Source organism: Typopeltis vanoorti, chromosome 9, assembly GCF_054136105.1.
Source record: "Typopeltis vanoorti isolate ZY-2024b chromosome 9, IOZ_Tvanoo_1.0, whole genome shotgun sequence".
Lineage (NCBI taxonomy): Eukaryota > Metazoa > Arthropoda > Arachnida > Uropygi > Thelyphonidae > Typopeltis > Typopeltis vanoorti.
Window position 1 is genome coordinate 90,551,781 of NC_143557.1, and position 20,608 is coordinate 90,572,388.

Here is a 20,608-nt window from a genome sequence, read left to right on the forward strand (position 1 = left end):
CCTTGAACCTGCCCTATCCCTCTAGCATTAAAACTGACTCCTCTAGGATGAAATACTCCAATAAAGTGGTCATTGAACAATTCCACTATGTCCTCTGCATCAGTCACTCTATTCCCATTTTTATCCCACAATATCATTCTTCCACAGTCATTTCTCCTCCTACTGGCCACATAGCTAAAAAATTCCCTAGGATTTTCTTTGGATCTTAGGACCAATCTCCTCTCATATTCCAGTTTCGCTTTCCTTACCACACTAGTCACTCTTCTGGCCGGTGTCTTATATTCTTCACGCATCCTCTCTTCACCTGTCTCCTTATATCTCTTCCATAGCCTCTTTTTCACATGCAATTCCTGTTTAATATTGTTTGTGATCCACTTTACTCCAAATTGTGTCCTCTTCTTCGCTCGTGGTATACAACTTACCATTGCTGCTAACAAATATTCTTTCACAATTTCCCACGCACTAACGATATCCCTGCCTTCCAATTCCTCCCTCCATGAAACTTCCCGCAGTTGACGTCTAAGACTATTATAATCACCTGCATTATAATTCCACATAAGTTCCCGTCTCTTTGATACTCCTGCCTCTCTGGCAGAATCAATCAGGGTTTTCTTCAAGGATTGCCACTGAATCTCCAAGGTTTGGTTCCCGTTCTCAAACTCTTTCATTTTTTCTTCAATAATCTTTGTGTAAGTTAGTGTACAGTTCACATCTGAGAGCTGCTCAACTTTTATTCGCTTTAAAACTTTCTTACGTGTTATTCTTTTCAATATGAAATTCAATTTTATCCTGCTCAAGACTAAATAGTGATCACTTCCAATTTCAAATCCTCTGTACACTCTGGTGTCCTGCACCAGGGAGAAAACATCACTATCAATAATAACATAGTCAATGACACTTTTCTTATTCCTTGCCTCTTCTCTCCATGTGAATTTGTGCACATTTTTATGTTGGAACATGGTGTTAGTAATAACCAGTCCATGTCCTGAGCAGAAATCTAACAGATATTTGCCATTATTATTAGCTTTGCTCTTTTCTCCAAATTTTCCCAAAATATTTTTGTATGTCTTACAATCATTTCCTACTCTGCTATTTAGATCCCCAACAAGGACCAACTTTTCCTTTTTCATTGTGTCAGTTGCTTTTTCTAAAGCCTCAAAAAATTCCTTCTACCTTAGAACCTTCTGTGGGACCATAGGCACGAATAAGTGTCATTGTCCAGTTCCCCATTCTCATATTTGCCCACATTACTCTACTTGAGACTGCCTGCCATTCAAGAAGATTAGCCTCGTATTTTGTGTTGAATACTATGGCTACTCCTTTTGCTTGATTGTCATTGCCTAAATATAACATTTTGTATTTATTGCTCAGAAAGATATCGCCAGTTTGTCTTTTTTGTTTCATTCATCCCTATTTTGTCGATTTGGTACTTATGTAATTCTTCATCTCACTCCATTTCTTTGCCATTCAGGCTTCTTATGTTGATATTACCGATCTTTAACTCTGTTGATGATGAGTTGGGGGGTGATTTCAGATTTGTTCCAGTAGCTGACTTTTCGCTGTTTGCCCTGGTTCCCTGGCGTAAACAACGGGGGCCTTGTTTAACTGGGCTACGCCCCAGCCGGCATGAAATTTTGTCATGTTGTACCATCATTTTGTATTTTTGTTTAACCAATAAGAATACAATTTGGTCGGCTAAATCCCAAATTGCCAGCCCATCCTCGTTCGTTCAGTATCAAAGTAGATACCCAACAGGGTGCACCACGAAAAGGTGAGGATTGGACATTAGGTCAAAAGCCCTGGCCGGCTCTCCGCATTCCTTTAAAGGCTATGTGGAGGTCTCCTCTCAGTTATACAGCTTGACCATTAAGCACTCCACCTGTATTCCAGGAAGTGTTAAATATCTTCAGAAGACAGTTTTGGACTATTTTCCCCATGTTTTTTAATCATATGTCCAAAGATAAGATCAATTCCATGTGATTTGTCAGGGTCAATTTGGCTAATTGCTGTTTCTAATTCTGTCATGTGAGGTCCTGAGTAGAGATGTCTTCAGAAGGATAGGTTCTGGATTGTATTAGCAATGTTTTGCAATTTTCCTGCACTTTGTCTTCTTTATTGAATTGCAGTTTGCTTAGAGTAATGTTTGGCTAGTATATTTGCCATGTTTTCTTATTGCTACTATATTAATTCCTGAGGAGACTATGTTCGAAGAGCAATCGGTATCTGGAAGTGTTGTGTTATTTAATAATCTGATATTTCAGTGCTGTAAGTCTTTTCTTGGATTTAGTCTATTGCAGAATTCTTCCCACTTTTTTTGTTTGCAGTTAGAAATTTCATCTCCTATGTTTTGAGTTAATTCTTATTACGATACCTCCAGGGAGTCCAAAGACTCATCGAGGGAGGCACCTACTCTACAACTACCATCATCTACACCAATGCCATTTACTGCCACTAGTAAATCACAGACAATCACAAACATTCTTTCTGTTGTCTTCTGTATTATTTTGTTTTAACCGTTCATTGATAACATCTCTTTCAGTGATCATAGCATTGATATTATGATATTTCCAAAATGGGACCCAATTATTTTTCCTGAGTCCCCTGTGAATTGAAGCTCTCTCTATGTTGTTAGTTAATTCTAGTAGTTGCTTCAAAAAATTCAGTGCAGTGCAATATGTTTCTAACAGTTGTGTGTATTTAGGCCAATTTGCTTTTCTGAAGTTCCATGATCTCTTTGTCTGTGCAAATTAATGGTTATGATAATAGGTCTATGATCACTGATGGCATTCTTGAGTATTTTCCACTGGGTAAGATTCGTAGTTTCATAACCTACTGCTGTGATGTCTTAATGCTGATTCTGTGCCTGTTGTTTTTGACAGATATGTATTTTGCTTGTTGTTTATGATCTCAAGGTTTATATCATCAATTATGTCTTCTATTTGTGTTCTTTTCTGATCTAGTTGTGGGGTGCCCCAAGTTGGGCTTTTGGCATTTAGATCTCCTAAAAGTTCTTTGTATCTGACATTGTTTGAATTCAGAAGCATGTCAGAATTTCTTGGTATCTTTAATTTATAGATGTATACAAGGCTACTTATTCTTGCAACCTGGCCTATTATGGTCAAACTGGAAGAAATGTCACAGCATTCATCGTGAAAAACACAAATATATTCAACAATTATAATTAGTCAACTCTAGCTGACCATGCCTTGGACACTTTGTACAGAATCAAATGGAGAAATACTACTACTATGCCTCACTAAAGCAAAAACAAACATGACACTTTTTTTTTTTTTTGTTTAGAATCAGATTTAATAAAAACAAGTAAATCTTAATAAATGTGGTTATATGAACTGTTTCCTCAAGATTCAAGAAACAGTAATTCTTAGACCTCCTGCCAAACAGCCACGGCTGTTTACTAGTGCCCACAGAGGATACCTGTCTTAGGACTAAGATTTACAGCCTAAAACTTTGTGTCATGTTACAATTTCCATGTTGTATCCCAGATGTCTGTGTGACAGATGTGAAATATTGCAACCCTTTAGAAAACATGCAGGCTGCCTAGGCATTCTAATTTGGTCCATTTTTTTTTTTTTAAGGTTTCACTGGCCTGACAGCTGTTTCGAATTGGTTGGGTCTCATCAGAGACCAGTCAGATACCTTAAAAGAGCAAAAACTTTCTTTCCATACTAAGGAACTTGAAACGTCAGAGATATATTTTTCGTAAATGAACTCTTGGTCGGTGCGTAAAAGTATTTACTAAAATAAAGAGCCAAAAGGCTTTAGTTCGGAAATGCAAAAATTATGAAAATCAGGTACATATTAGATCCAGCATTATTTCAAAGCCGAATGTAGAAACTATGAAAGTTTTGTAAAAATAAGTTGACCAGATGAAAATTTTTTCTTGACATTTCAATTTTAACTTTTATTTCCATTTCTGGATTGCATTTTTCATTTAACCAGCATCCTTGATATTTAAAATTTGTCACTCTTTCTATTTGTTTCCCATTTAAACAAAGTGCTGAATTAAGAATTGGTTTCTTGCTTATGACTAAAAAGAAAGCTCTTTAGTTATTCCAATGTTTACCTATGGAAGTGAAACATGGGCAACTAAAACAGAAAGACAGGTTTTGTGTGACCCAAAGAGTCTTGGAGAGAAGAGTGCTCCACATAATAAAAAGAGATCAAATAAGAAATACTAGAAGTAGAGAGATGACTGGAGTTGAAGATATTGTGAAGTGTTGAAAAGCATGTAAATTGAGATTGGTTGGCCATATTAGTAGACTGCCAGGTGAAAGGCAGACAAAATTAAGCACTGAGTAGATACCAAGAGAAGGCAAGGTCACCAGAGAAAAAGATAAAGGTCACAAAATGAAAAAGATAAAGGAATGATCTACAAAGATTTGACATGAGATGGGACAGTGACTAAAGATGAACCAAACTGGAAAGTTAATATCCAAGACTGGATATACAATGCTTTCCATCCAATGCTGGATATAAAGCATTGGATGGAAAGAGGCTAAAGAAGAAGATTCATAATAAATTTCATTAAGCCTCTTTTCTTATTAACTTCCTAATGTTCTGTTCTGGTTTTATACGATTATTGTATTCCATTTTCTTATAAAATATTCAGCATAAGAACTGATGATAGACATGAAACTAGGCTGAAAATTTTGCTCTTTGGAGAGAAAACATAATTAAAGTTGTGCTTATGTAAAGGACATACAATTATTGCTATAATAATTTTAGTTATGTCCTTTCTTTCCTTAGGTATCTTATTAGATTTAAGTGATTTCTGACAAAATTTTAGTTTTATTGATTATTGCAAATTAGTTTTGCTATGGTGGAGTTAATGATTGATAATGTATAAGGTAATTACTGTTTTTATAATGGCAGGAAATTTTTTTGTTTTAATGTCAATACATGACACCTCCATGAATCTCAAGATTCATCATAAAAGGCGCCAGAAATATTTTTGTTTGTTAATTACACATGTTCTCTGGCCAATTTGTCTGTTTAGTGAGAGAAAAAATCCAATTTGGTGGTGAGATGATATTGTTCTTGACAGTGTTTCTCTTATTGCTTCACATCTCCACTTTGTTTTTGATTATAATATTTTGCATGTGGATCGTTTCTCTTTCTGTCATTATGCTTTCCTTTTCTTTCTTTTTCATTTGTTTCTGGGCAAGTTTTTTTTATGTGAATCCCAGCAACAAATGATTGTAAACCTATCATACAATTATAGTGGATGGAATGAGAGTTAGATCATCCATAAATTCACAATTGTGAACAAGGTTCTCCAAAGACCTCCATGGAACATTCTGTCTTTATTATTACATGACACTTCCAGGGAGTCTAAAGACTCATTGAGTGCACCTACTCTATAACTCTGTCTCCACCACTTAATTCACCAACTACAACAAACCACAACTACCATCATCATCTACACCATAGGTTGCCAAACTTTTTTCGGGCCACCGCCCACTTTGCAAGACATAAATTTTGTAGCACTCCCCCCCCCCCCCATTTTTACAATAGCAAAAAATGAATAAATTTTTTAAGTATATAAAAAATAGAAGTTAAAATATCCTGTATGACACGTTCAATTTTTTATTTTGTACGCAAGCGCATTTTGTTCGTCCGACCACGACATTGTCCAAATAATTATAAATAATTAATAAATAAAATAATTACACAAGATATAAACAACAAACCTACAAAACATAACCACAGAAAACAGTATAATAAGTTTCGAATAATATTTTCTTTATTCTTTCCCTCTAGTTAGCAATATAAGTTAGTACTAACTAGGCTAACTAAAATTTACGATTTTATTTCTTTCTTGCCATTATTATTTTTACTCGTAATATTAAATTATATAAAATTGGGTTTATTTTTGTACAAATCAATTAGAAAAGTGGTTTTATATATTTTGAAATGAAATATAACGAATATATTTGCTACTGTAAACATAACCTATTATACACGCATATATACATGCTCTATTTTCTCATTGACATAGAAAATCAACATCTATTTCTATCTGACATGGTAAATGTTCAAATGATTAAATAATTGAAATAGAAAATTGATAAAAAAAATTGATCGTGTAAGACGGGCATAAGATGAATTATTAAAATGCAATATTTAAATTTTAAATGTTTAATTTCAAAATCACAAAAATAATTAATTTTTAAATATATATTATTAATTTCTTCTATAAAGAGCCACCGACCGTCCCCAAATGCTTCCGATTTCACTATAGCCCATCCCCAGTAAGGGGGGGGGGACGGTACCACCCACTTTGGGAACCTATGATCTACACCAATGCCATCTACTGCCTACCATTAGTATTTTCACAGACAATCACAAACATCCATGTCCATAGCATATTCAAACCCACAACCTTTTGGTTGGAGAGCCATGGGATTCTTAATAATCTCCTCCACACCCATAATTAAAATGAATCAATTCACTTTCCATCTTTCTTCTGAATAATCCAGCTTTCACATTCATACATTGCTGCTGGAAATACCATTGCTTTGACAATTGTAACTTTCGTGACCTTACGCACACCTCTATCTTTCATAATTTTTGTCAGGTTTAACATAGCTTTTTTTTTCCCATGATAACTATCCTTTTAATTTCATTTTCATATTTACCATTTTCTGATTCTGGACAGTAGTAAATCAACAATTTCTATCTTATCTCCCTCTATTATAAATTCTGCCTTAAAAGACAGAAATATAAGATCTGATAATATTGAAATCTTGACAGATAACAGATTAATTTGGAGGAAAATAATTGATCAGAAGTTGGCAATGGTGTAAATTTTTCATGTAGTACTATCATAATTATCCTGTACGCCCCCTGAGGTAACATATCAGGAATTCGATGATGATGATAAGTTGACCAGAGAGCTTACAGGAATATGCCCACCAGCATTTATGAATTGCCCTAGGGCATGCATGTTTTCTAAAGTGGTTCACACTAGTGCAATTCATAAATGCTGGTAGGCGTATTCCCGTAAACTCGCTGGTCAACTTATTTTTTTTTTTAAGAAATGTCATAGTTTCTACATTCAGCTTTGAAATAATGCTGGATCTAATATCCAGGTGATTTTTATAATTTTTGCATCGCCGAACCGAAGCCTTTGGGCTCATTATTAGCAAACGCTTTTACGCACCGACCAAGAGTTCTTTTATGATAAATACACCTCTGTGACGTTTCAAGTTCCTTAGTACTGAAAGAGAGTTTATGCTCTTTTAATGTGTCTCTGATGAGACCCAACCAGTTCGAAACAGCTGTCAGGCCAGTGAAACCTTAAAAAATGGACCAAATTACAAAGCAAATATACGGACCTCTGGGTAGCATGCATGTTTTCTAAAGTGGTCCACGCTAGGACGACTCGTAAATGACGGTGGACATATTCCTGTAAGCTCTCTGGTCAACTTATTTTTAAGAAACTTTCATAGTTCTTCATTTCTTTCATAAACTACATTTGGCTTTGAAATAATGCTGGATCTAATATCCATCTGATTTTTGTAATAGTTAGATATAATTGGTGGTATTTTGTTTATTTTTGACTGTGTTGTTAAGTAATGTTTTTTAGTCTCGTCTATTATTATGCAATATTCTTTCAAAAATGTTCTTCATTATGGCACCAATGCATATGAGACAAATGGTGACCAAGACACCGATGCTGACTGATGTCACAACATGCAGGATTCAGTCCGATGTGTTTAATGTATTTGCTGCCGAGAGTGAATGGTTAGTGGTACGAGAGCAAGAATGGAGAGAATTTGCCGGAAATGTTTTGTGAGTGTAAGAAATGTTGTGTCAGGAGTAAACGAATTAAGTGACTGATATTATGGATTGATTGTGGAAGTATTGTAGAGAATGTAGCAGAAGCAGTCAATGATAGTGCACAAAATATGAATGAAAGTAATAATGTAGATGGTAAGATGCCAGTGTGGAAAGAAATTGCATGTTTATGCACACTACTTTATGCACACACAGAGGACAAAATGTGAGCGACTGGAGAAACAATTAGTGTTTGTGGTACAGAAGGATGGAGAATAAAAGAAAGAGTGAATGGGAAAAGCATAAAAGTGCAAAAAACTGGGAAAAAATGAGTTGTAAGTTTGCAAAAGAAGGAACCAAACAAGTTAATTGTTTTGACAGGCACACAAATGATTTTAAAGGTGAGAAATATGCAATGAGAGAAGATATGAAAGATATTAGAAGAAGCAAAAATGAAAAGTAAGAAAGTAAAGATTGTGAATCTGCTGCCTCGGCATGATAGGACAGAATAAAGAAGCCCATGATTGCCAATTGTGCAGGAGGAATGATGTGCAGTTTATATATATATATATATATATATATATATATATATATATATATATATATATATATGTGTGTGTGTGTGTGTGTGTGTGTGTGTGTGTGTGTGTGTGTGTGGAGTGAATTTGATGATGTAAGGACTTATATATGCCTGATGGATTGCACTTAATTGGATTTGGAGTTAGGTGCCAGAAGAAATTGTTCAGCGTTTTTTTTTTTTTCCTCTAAACAGCATCTTAGTGCCTTTGAGTGTGTGTGCGCGCACACACACACACACACTTCTCTCCTAATATCTCTGGTTTTGCATGCATGTGTGCAAAACTAGGGAAACCAGAGATATTAGGAGAGAAGCAATCAAGCATGTGTCTATCCACCCGTAGGACAAATGAGTGCGAGTGCAGGAATGACTGCATGGAAAAGGCATCCCTATAGTACAAATGCAGGAATGATTACGAAGAGCTGGGTGCAGTTTCCCAGATTTCGAATCTGAACGGGCATGTAATGACATTATGTAAGATCAACTGTGGGACAAGGGGATGTTGAAACGCATGTACATGAATGTCTGAAGTATCAGAAATAAAGGAGAGGAGATTTTGGCACTGGTCAGCTTAACTTGGCCAAAAATTATCAGCAAGACCTGTTGTCAGAGAATGATGTAGTTACAGGGATAGAATGTAATAGATACTGTATTTTCAGAGAAGATAGACGGAATGGGGCAGGAGAAGGGTTATTATTATTAATGATAACTGAAGAACTTCAACAAACAAATATAGAGGTTAGGGAAGATTGTAGATCTGATGAAAATGGTTTGTTTGAAACTGTCTGTTGTGACATAGAAGCAAATAGGACAAAATATATTGTTACTACATGATTAAGTTTATGTTACAGTAGTCCCCCCCACTTATCCACAGGGGATGTTCCAAGACACCCTGCAGATACCTGAAACCACAGATAGTACCGAACCCTATATATACTATGTTTTTTCCTATACATACATAATCATGATAAAGTTTACTTTATAAATTAGGCACAGTAAGAGATTAACAATAATAACTAATAATAAAATAGAACACTTATAACAACATACTGTAATAAAAGTTATCTGAATGTGAATGGAATTTAGCAACCTCAGCATACATTTTTTTTATTATTTATTTATTATTTTATGAAGTTGAGAACTTTCACAAAAGAAGCACTTAAAAAGATTAACGGCTTCTCTTTGGCATATCCAAATTGCCAGCATTGCTACTCTTGCGCTTTGGGACCATTATTGAGTAAAATCAGGGTTACTTGAACACAAGCATTGCGACACTGCGACATTCAATCTGATGACTGAGAACTACTCAGAAAGGCATGCAATTTAAAACTTATGAATTGTCTATTACTAAGAGAAAGAGCCATATGGCTTCATTTCAGCAATGTAAAATTACACTGGCAGAGTGGATATTAGATCCAACATTATTTCAAAGCCAAATGTTCTGAACTTAAGTAGCTAAGGCAACTTAAGTACTGTAATCTAAAACAACTTAGGGATGCCGAGGATTGTATTCTCATAAGCTCTCAGGTCAACTTACGAAACTTTTAGAGTTTTTACAAACATTCGGTTTTGAAATAATGTTGGATCTAATATCCACTTTGGATCAAATGTTGAATCAAAGATCCACTTTGCTGATGTAATTATAAATTGTTTATTTCTGGAATTTTCCATTTAATATTTTCGGAACAGAGTTGACTGCAGATAAGGAGGGACTACAGTATGATGACTACTGTTATAGCATCCTGTACATCCATCAAGGATACATAGCAAGAAGCTGATCACCATATAATCTGTATGTTCTTCAAATCTGTTAAGAAATTCCTTCTCTCATCCATTCTTCTTTCTCCTCAAGTTTCTATTAACATCTACAGTACTAATGTACTACTTGTCAAAAAAAAAAAAAAAAAAAAAAAAACGGTCGTGTTTGGATCACCATAAGAAGAGGGGAAAAAATGGTCAGACCTCATAATAAGTCTCTATTATGAGGTCTAATATCTCTTAGAAATGTACTTAAAATAGATTTATTTTAAGTACATTTTATTTTCAGGATTTTAATTAATCATTAAAATCGATTTCAAGAAAGCACAGCACTAGATACCTTAAATTCAGGTAGGCCCAAGACAGATATTTGAAGAACGTCAATTTAATGTGATTATACTTTTGAATAGTATTCCTGTTAGGAATAACAGTATATAACTATCAAGGACATTTTGCTCTAGAGGTTTTTGTTTGTATTCTGACATCAATTGGTGTATAAGCATTACTTTCTGGAATTAAACTGGATGGTAATACCGTGATCCCTTAATCACCTAGTCCCATTAGAAAATCAATTTGCTGGTCAGTTAATTGAGGATACAGTTAACAATGTACACATAATGCTAGTGTCTAGAAGTTAACTGGCTAACCCATTCAAGAAGCAGTTAACAAGGGGTATCACTGGAGCATGTGCACACACACACACAATGAACAGTATTAGGAACATCAGACAAGTAGCATTTCATTCCCCTTCCCTCCCTTTTTTAGCCCCAAGAAGAGCAACTCTTTGGGTCAAGGATTTTATAAGTTGCAAAAATTATTCCCCAGAGATATCATATAACAGACACGTTGAAGTTGACCCTGATGAACTGTATAGTAGATTCCTGTTGCAAACAGCTCATTCGGTCTCATCCCAAATACTCAACTAAGTTGAAGGTCTATAAATACAAAGATTATATACTCTTCCAATTCCTGAACAGCTTGAACAACCCTTCATGAAACTGAATAATTCTCCAAATGATCTATGTCCTGTGACATGGTACAATATCTTACTAGAAATAAACTATGAATACAAAGAGATGCATCTGGTCAGCAATGATGCTGAGGTAGGTTGCAGTATTAGATACTGTTCATGGGATGTTCATGTTCAAAAACATTCCTTACACCAGCATCAGCCTGCAGTATTGCTAACTACCACACAGTGACAGTTGGCAATACTGCAAAGTGTCACAGTGAATCCATTGATTCATGCTGCTGCCATATCCTAACTGATAACAGAATAGAACAACTGCAAAATAAAATTTGATGGACCAAGTGCCTCTTTTGACTATTGTCCGATGTCAATGATCCCAGGTATCCATGTTACTATAGCTGCTTATTTTAGAGAGGAGCAAAACTTAACAAGGCTTACTCTCATAACTATCTGTAACAGGATTCAATGCAGTGTATTCCAATATGTTGCTTTGCAGACTACTAGTATACTGAGCTATTGAATGTGGCTCAGCAGACAATGATTCTTGTACTCCCCTCAATTAGCCTCTTGTTTCAACAAGCTGTCTCCATTCTCAAGACTGCTATTAAACAGATGTTATTGTTAGACTATTCTCAGTGCATCTACACCCTTGTGCATGAATACCTCCACAATTCTTGAAACCAATAAAGCTGAAACTATCACTCTGCTCAAAGTTATTTAGGTAGAAGGATTTGTAAATTATCAAGAATAAGATGTTCTTTTTTTCATAAATAAAAGCAGGATTTTAATATGAAGGTAGCATTGACAGTGAGTAGGCTACCTTCAATGCTACCAAAACACCATTAAAGAATGATGATAGCTTGGAATGGACCAAAAATGTCTCTGATAGAGTGCATTTTTGGTGCAGTCCATAGATGAATACCTAATAAACTGACCATTCAATGTGTTTATATAATATATGCATGATTTTTAAGTGTGATATATGTATTATCTTACTTGTGATCTGGAAACTTCTCTTTAAAATTACTTATTAAAAATGATTCAACCTGTGTGTCAGTTTCAGTGACTAAATCTGCATAACTTTTCTTCGTTTTAATATTTTTATTTTCTCCAATAGCATTTCTAATCATCTGCAATAAACAAAACATATGTCATTATATAATTATTAAAAAGACAAATACTAGGAAAATAATCTATTAGATGCTTTTCTTAATGCATAGTGCACATTAATACAACTATTAATATACAAGTATTTCTCTGAAAAACATTTTACCCAACATGTACATATTTAAACAATATTCAGAATTTTGTTCTATATGAAACATGTTTGTTGTATTTTATTGTTGCTCAAATAATTTGTAACATGTGTCATAACCTTTATAACTTTTTAAGTCAGATAAAATTTCAGGGTTAACAATGTAATTTTTTTTATTTTTAAATTTATCTCCTTGACTATGAAGTTACAAGACTCATTGTAGGAGGTCAATTTAACCAGAACAAAATCCACCACACCTCTCCTTAAACCCATTCGCCATCCACACCACTCTTCCCAGGCAATGCACTCCATGCAAGAAACCTACTTCTTACCCTTACTACTTTCTTTTATAACTTTCAGGAATGGCCCCTAGTCCCTGCTCCCTTCCCATTCTCCACTATATGAAAATTCTCCTCAATGTCAATACAACAACAACCCTTGAACTCAATCATATATTCCCCCCCCCCATCTTCCATCCAAACTTGGTATTTTGCATATCCCCCCCCAGTCTATCTTCACAATCAACACTGCACAGCCATGCATCACTTTTGCCATCCATCTCTGCACCCTCTCCGATGTCACTTCATCCCCCCCCCCCCCCCACTCAAATCTTGATGACCAGATCTGAGCACAGAAATCCAGATGCATGATCAGAGCTTTATACAATGGGACCACCATACTTCAAATTTCTATCTACAATCACCTCAAGATCAATAGTTTCCTCCACTTCTTCCAGCATATCTCCACCACATAAGTATGATTCATCCTGTTTGTGGAACCCAAATTTCAAAACCTTATATTTAAGTTGCATTAAATTGATCATCATTCATTTGTCCACTTTATTCAAATCCTTTTGTAGAACAAAAACATCACTATGCATGGATAGGCTTATGTGTTCATCAGACATTTTTGTAATAGATTTCACAGTTTGATATGAACACAGATGATTAAGAAAATAACTATTTATTAACTTAAAAGCTAATATTTCGCTGGTATTATATCCAGCATCTTCAGAGCACTTTGTTACAAATGCAATTAGATGGGACAGCTATGGGTTCGCCCCTTTCTCCCCCCTTAGCCAATTTCTACATAGAACATCTGGAAAAATTAGCTATCAACACCACCACTCTCAAACCTAGTCTCTGGCTATGCTATGATGATGATGTGTTTGCTATTTGGCCACATGGCCCAGACTCATTGAATACATTTTTAGTGCATCTAAATAGCCAGCACCCTAAAATTCACTTTACAATGGAACTAGAAGCCAGTGACTGCCTACCCTTCCTGGACACACTGATCACACATCTTCCAGAAGGTTCCTTATCATTTTCGGTTTATAGAAAACCCACACATACAGGGAGATACTTACACAAACAATCACACCATCACCCTTCTCAACAATATGGTATCTTAAAAACACTAACCTATAGAGCTAGAGCAATCTGTTCCAATGACATTGCTCTCACTGCTGAACTTTCTCACCTACGACACACCTTCTTAACCAACGGTTATAATCCCCATAAAATAGATAACATACTAATGCTACCCAGAAATCCCCTCTATCTACCACAAAAGATGACAACAAAACTATCACCATCCCATACATTAAAGGCACATCTGAAAAGATATCTAAGGTGCTTAACAAACACCAACTATGCACACTATTTAAACCTTATGTAAAATTAGCAACTCTCATCCATTCACCTAAGGAAAAATGCACTCCTTTATCACATCCAGGAATCTATAAAGTGCCCTGTTCTTGCCATCAAGCCTACTACAGACAGACAGGAAGAACTGTGGACATCCGCCTCAGTGAACACAAAAAATATATCCAACACTTTTGCTATGGCAAGTCGTGTTTGGCAGACCATGCTTTGGATACCCCTGCACACAGGATCAATTGGAAAGAAACAAAATTAATGCATAGAAGCTTCTACAAGTCAGAGAGGTTGTTCCTGGAATCAAAAGAAGCCTTAAAACATACTACAAACCTTAACAAGTATGGCTGTATAAATCTACCAAAGATTTGGGAGACAGTCATCTTAAGACCAAATTAATATTTATTACTTTTATTTTATTCCTTTTTTCAAACTTTCTAAGACTATCATTTGGACTACTATTTCAAAACTTTGAATTTTTTTTTTTTTTTTTTTTTTTATTTATTTTACACCTAGATTGCACCATATTAGGACTTTAGTCCTGTGTTGCATGCTGCAATTACTTTTACTAGCCCCACTGTTACACTGGATTGTGGTTGTTTTGCATTTGTAACAAACTTTGTGTTGTGTGCTCTGAAGATGCTGTATATAATACCAGCAAAATATTAGCTTTTAAGTTAATAAATAGTAATTTTCTTAATCATCTGGGTTCATATCAAACCGTGAAATCTATTACAAAAAAAACGTCACTAATACTAATAACCCCTCCCAAGATTCACATCATCTGGAAATAAATATCTCCCTGTACTTCTGTGATAATACCAATTCCAAAGCTTGAACCATAATGGTCCCAATACTGAACCCTGTGGAACTCCACTTGTAGCCATCCTAATCCTTACATCCATACTAATCCAATGCCCATACAAAGTAGAGATGCAAGAGGGAAATAGTGCCAGTGGTTTTGAGACAGTATGGTGTGCAATAGAGGTGAATGGAATCAAATACTTGGTTGGATGCTGTTATAGACCAGATAATGAGGATGGTGGTGATAATGAGATGTATTATCAAATTAGCCAAGCAAATAAGAAAAGGGTGATCATTATGGGCAAATTTAATTATGGCAATATAGACTGGAATGATGAGATAGCAACTGGAAGTAAAGGAAATTAATTTCTTGAGTTTTTGAGGGATAACTACTCAGGTAGTATGTAACAGAGGGCATGCGAGGATTGAGGGTTCTTGGATTCAGTCATCTCATCAGAAGATGTAATTATAAATGAGGCATCAAATCATCCACCAATTGGTGAGAATGACCATGAGGTGATTACCTGGGTGGTTGCCAGCAGAGTGAGGACCTCTGTAAGAAAAGGGTATATGTGGAACTACAAAAGGGGGAAGGGTATGAAGAGCTCAGGAGACAGCTTGCAGGTGTAACATGGAATGAGGAGTTAATTGAAAAAGAGATCAATGCAGCTTGGAAGATTTTCAAAAACTATCTAGTAGATGCAATGTCTAAATGTATTCCAAGGGTGAGAAGGTTAAATAAGGTAGGTGTGAAATGGATGAATAAAGAGATTAAGCATGCAATACAGAGAAAAAGGGCATTATGAAGGCAGCATAAGAGAAGTGGAAATAACCAATTCCATGAGGTTTACAAAGATCAGGCAAGGCAGGTGACTTGGTTGGTGAGGGTAGCTAAAGTGAGGTATGAACAGCAGTTAACTAATGAAACCAAAAAGAATCCTAAATAGTTCTTTCGATATGTAGCCAGCAAAACAATGGATGATTATGGAAGGGCGACAATGATTGCAGAAAATGGTATAAAGACAGCTACTGCAGAATGTGTGGTGGAGATACTTAATGAGCAGTTCATAAAGGTCTTTGAATCTTGTGAATGCGACTTCATGGAGAGATTGAGAGCAGTTGATGATTGGGAGGAGAGACTGACTATAAGTGAGCAACATGTGTATGGGGAGTTGAGTAAACTAGATGTTAATATGGGACTTGATAACATATCCCCACGCATTCTGAAGGCAGGTGTCAACTCCCTGGCACATTCCTTCAGAATGCATGGTGAATTGAACTCTGTATATATATGAATGTATATTGAACTCTGTCAAGTTCCTAAGGAGTGGAAGGAGGGAAAGACTGTGCCACTTCATAAAGGAGGTGATCAAACTAAGCATCAAACTATAGGCCTATTTGTGTCAGGTGTTGTGGTTAAATTGTTGGAGAAACTTGTGAGAACTGGGATCCAAAATTGGGTGACAACAATGGTATTATCTTTGATGGACAGCATGGATTTGCTAAAGGGAGATCATGTTTTAGTAATCTACTCACTTATTACAATAAAGTGACTGCTTCCTTGCACAGAGGAGAAGGATACACAGTAATAATCCAAATTTTAAAATTTGGAAAACAAAGATGGGATGCAGAATTTATGCTTGGTGAGGATACATTGCTGGAGGTGGAAGAAATAAGAGATCTGGAGGTGATAGTGGACAAGGATCTGCAATTTAGGGGACACATAGCCAAAATTGTGAAGACAACACAAAGACTTCTGGGAATGATGCGGAGGACACTGATGTGTAGAAGTAGGGAGATTCTTGTTCCGTTGTATAAGGCTTTGATTAGGCCACACATGGACTATTGTGCCCAGATTGGTCACCTGGTTTTCAGAAGGATGAAGAGATGTTGGAAAGGGTCCAAAGGTGACTGACTAAGGTAGTTTCTGACTTCTGGAATGTCAAGTATAAGGAAAGATTGAGGAGATGCAATCTGCAGAGCCTGGTGGACAGGAGGAAGAGGGGAGATATGATAGAGACCTATAAGTTGGTAAGGGGTTGTTATAGGATCAATGCTGGAGAAGTTCTACAGAAAATAATGGGAGATTGGTGGAGAATCAGAGGTCATCCCTGGAAACTGTATAAAGAGGGTGTGAAAAGCAGGTTTTTTTCATGCAGAGTTGTAAATGATTGGAATGCCTTCCCTGAGAGAGTGGTGTCTGCAAGGAGTTTGAGTGTGTTTAAGACATGGTATGATGAGCTGTGTGTGATAAAAGGACCTCCCAGATGAGTCTTTGGCTCTATGAGGTCTTGGGGTAATAATAATCCTTGATACTGCTCCTCTATATACAACTCTCTGATATCTATCAAAATGACAATTATTATCAATCCAATAATCTGATATCCAAACCCATATGCTGCAACTTAAAAACCTATTTGTTATATGTTATTGATACTACCCCCCCCATATACAACACCCTGATATCTATCAAAATGACAATTATTATCAATCCAATCCAATCCAATAATCTGCTAAAAACCTATTTGTCATATGGCATCTTGTCAAATGCCTTAAAAAAAAGATAGCATGCCTTACCCTCATCCAGGGCTCATTACTCTATCATAAAAGGTAATCAGATCACTAAAACAAGACTGCCCTTCAACAAATTCATGTTAGCCTGCATAAATAAAATTGCCCTCACCTGCCCAATTCACACCAGTCCTTACCAATTTCTCCAAAATTTTAACTACAGAAGAAATACAAACAGGCATACAGTTTGATACCTCCATACCAGTATCTTTATGCAATGGCACTATCTTATCCTCCTTCCATTCTGTCCCATTGCAAGACTTTCATTAAACAGACAAGCCAATGGCACAGTCAGTTCGACAACACATTCCCTTAAAACATGTGGCAAAATTCCATCTAGTTCCCTTGCCTTACTGATATTTTAGTGTACCCACTATTCAGAATACATTTCCTTTATTCACTTCTAACACTTCACCACTTGTTATCCTTCTAGGAATAAAGCCTACTATAACAAGATGGAATACTCTAATAAAGTGATCATTAAATAGCTCAACTATGTTATCTGCGTTGGTTACCTTAGTTCCATCTCCATCCAGCAAGTTAATCTGTCCACTATCGTTGTCTCCTACTCACCACATAATGAAAAATTCCTTACGATTCTCTTGGATTGCAGTGCTAGTCTCCTCTCATTCTATTTTTCTCCCCTTACAATACCAGTCACTTTCCTAGCCTGAACCTTATATTTATGCAACTGTTCTCCACCTCTCTCTTTATATCTCTTCCATAAGGATCTTTTTTTTTTTTTTAATCTACAATTCCTCTTTTATTTCTTGTCATCCATTTGACTCCAAATTGCTTTAAATTAAAGATGCCAAGAAATTATATTCTTGGTTTCATCCTTTATCCAATTGTGAGCAAACAAAGTTTGCATGTGAAGTAACTTCACGACTGGGCTACTTGTATATAGAGGCTAATGACTTTAAATAAAATGCAAGGCACATATCTTTACGGACACATATAATGCTATGTATTATGGGAAGGAACACTACCTAGACTGGTTTTGGGAAGGAACACTACCTTAGACTCTACCTTTATTGAGGTCTCATCAGTGGGAACCAGACCCACTGCAGTCTGAGGCAATTGATGTGAAGTCATTAGCCACTACATACAAGTAGTCCAATCATGAAGTTACTTCACATGCATACTTTGTTTGCTCTCACTTGAATAAAGGATGAAACCAAGACTATAATTTCTTGGTATCTTTAATGTGTAGTATAAGCAAGTGAAAAAACTTTCAACATCCAAAATGCTTTATCTTCTTCACTCAAAGTATATAACCTGCCATTACTGTCAATGTTTTCTTAAGTACCTCTTCTCTTATTTCAAGTTATTTCATCCATTGTGCTGCTGAAAGCTGGTTTCTAAGTCTTATAATTATACATACCTGCCTTATAATTATACATAAATTCATTCTGCCTTGATAACTCTATATGCCCATTCATCCTTCAAGTCAGGACAACATGGTCACTCACCAACTGGGTGCTAGTATAATATATCTCAGTTACGATCAGATCCTATGATGCTATGACCAAATCGAAACTCTTGATTCTCATGTTCTGTGCATTACATTGCTACCTAAGACTGTTGTTCCTCAAGGAATCCAAAAATTCCATTCTCTTAGTACTAAATTTTGCCTCCTCTGTCCAAATTATATTGCTATAGGTGAAGTTCACTATAATGATTACTAACTTTGCACTTGCCAAACTAATTTGTCTCAACATTACCTGCTCATCACAACCTTATTCCCTGGTCTATAACAGCATTCCACTAAATATCCTGTCTTTATAAAGATCTATCTCACACCATATACTCTCAAAACCATTAGTTTTTTTTTTCCCACTGTGATTCTTCCTCCCGAGAGTAACCAACTTTCACTAATATGAACAATCTTTGTTATCAGTGAAAGTTGGTTATTCCTTCATTTCCTAATGTTCCTAGCATTTGTATAAAGAAAAATCAGTACATTGTCAGTATTCTTATAGCCATTATTACTCCCACCCCCATACTTCACCTGGCTCTGCAATATAGTGTACATCCTTTCATTCTCAAGACACTATCCCCATGACTATCCCTACTATGTTCTACCTGTGCAATTCTAGTGTCCATTTCCAATATGACTAATGAATTGTCCTCAATTAACAATACAAATTTCATAGTATAATTTAGGTGTTTTTATTCAAGTTCTGGAATAACTGAAAGATTAATTTAATATTTAAGATGCCAAACTAGTCAAAAATGTTTATAATTAATCTATAAATTTAGTTAACTTGCCTTGTAATCAATACAAAGAAAGACAATTATTATCAATCCAATAATCTGATATCCAAACCCATATGCTGCACCTACTACTTGTCATACACGCAATATTAAGACTTCACAGGAAGTTAATTCCATTCTAGGGTTGGAATTACCAAAGCAACTCAAGCTACAAGGGCAGTGTATTATGTCTATGATCACTTGCATGTGTTTTACATGATATAAAACCCTATCTTCTACTATGAGATTGTTAAATCATCTTCAGAATTTTCTTTTTATGCAAATCCTACCCATGAAAGAAACCATAGCATATTAGTGCCATATGAGAAAGGGTGACAAATAACATAACTACTCAAGAGATGAAAAACTGTTTAAACCACTTGATGTTTCCTATGAGCAAGGTGGTTTCCCTCTAACTAGATGAATATTATCTATCACAAAACACATTCACAAACATCATCCATTCTCTCTACCACAGTTGACAAATGGAGATGCTGTTATCCATATCACAGGTTGAAACACCATATTCAAGTTGTTCTACATGGCAATAAAGACTTGAATGAAAGATCACAATCTTGTACAAGTCTCCTCTCTCTCTCTCTCACACACACACAGAATACCCAACCTCTGGCATTATAAAGAAGCCAACTGAGATTACCTGTGATGAACTCGTCATCACCTCTCCAAAACAATATAGAAATCATCAATAGCCAACTCCTCCACTACTTAGAGACTCACCAATTAATGAGTGACCACCAACACAGATTCAGCCATTCAAGATCCACAGCTGACTTCATAACTTACATCACCAACCACTGGACACATATGATGGAAAGGTTTGGAGAAACTTGTGCTGTCACCTTGACATTTCCAAAACTTTCAACCATGTGTGTGAAATCAAGGACTATTAAACTACCATCCTTCAGTCTCCCTGATACCCTCTATAATTGGGAAGACAG

At 35.8% G+C, this 20,608-nt stretch overlaps 1 protein-coding gene across 2 annotated transcripts in view; it reads right to left on the minus strand.

The window, feature by feature from the left end:
- LOC150103240 (inositol monophosphatase 1) overlaps positions 1 to 20,608 on the minus strand; it is a 127,291-nt gene that overhangs the window by 92,547 nt on the left and 14,136 nt on the right. For both annotated transcript variants that reach the window (XM_090397772.1, XM_090397773.1), the window contains exon 2: positions 12,102 to 12,235. In XM_090397772.1, the coding sequence (XP_090253898.1) occupies positions 12,102 to 12,235 (134 nt within the window). The remainder of the gene's footprint in view (positions 1 to 12,101; positions 12,236 to 20,608) is intronic.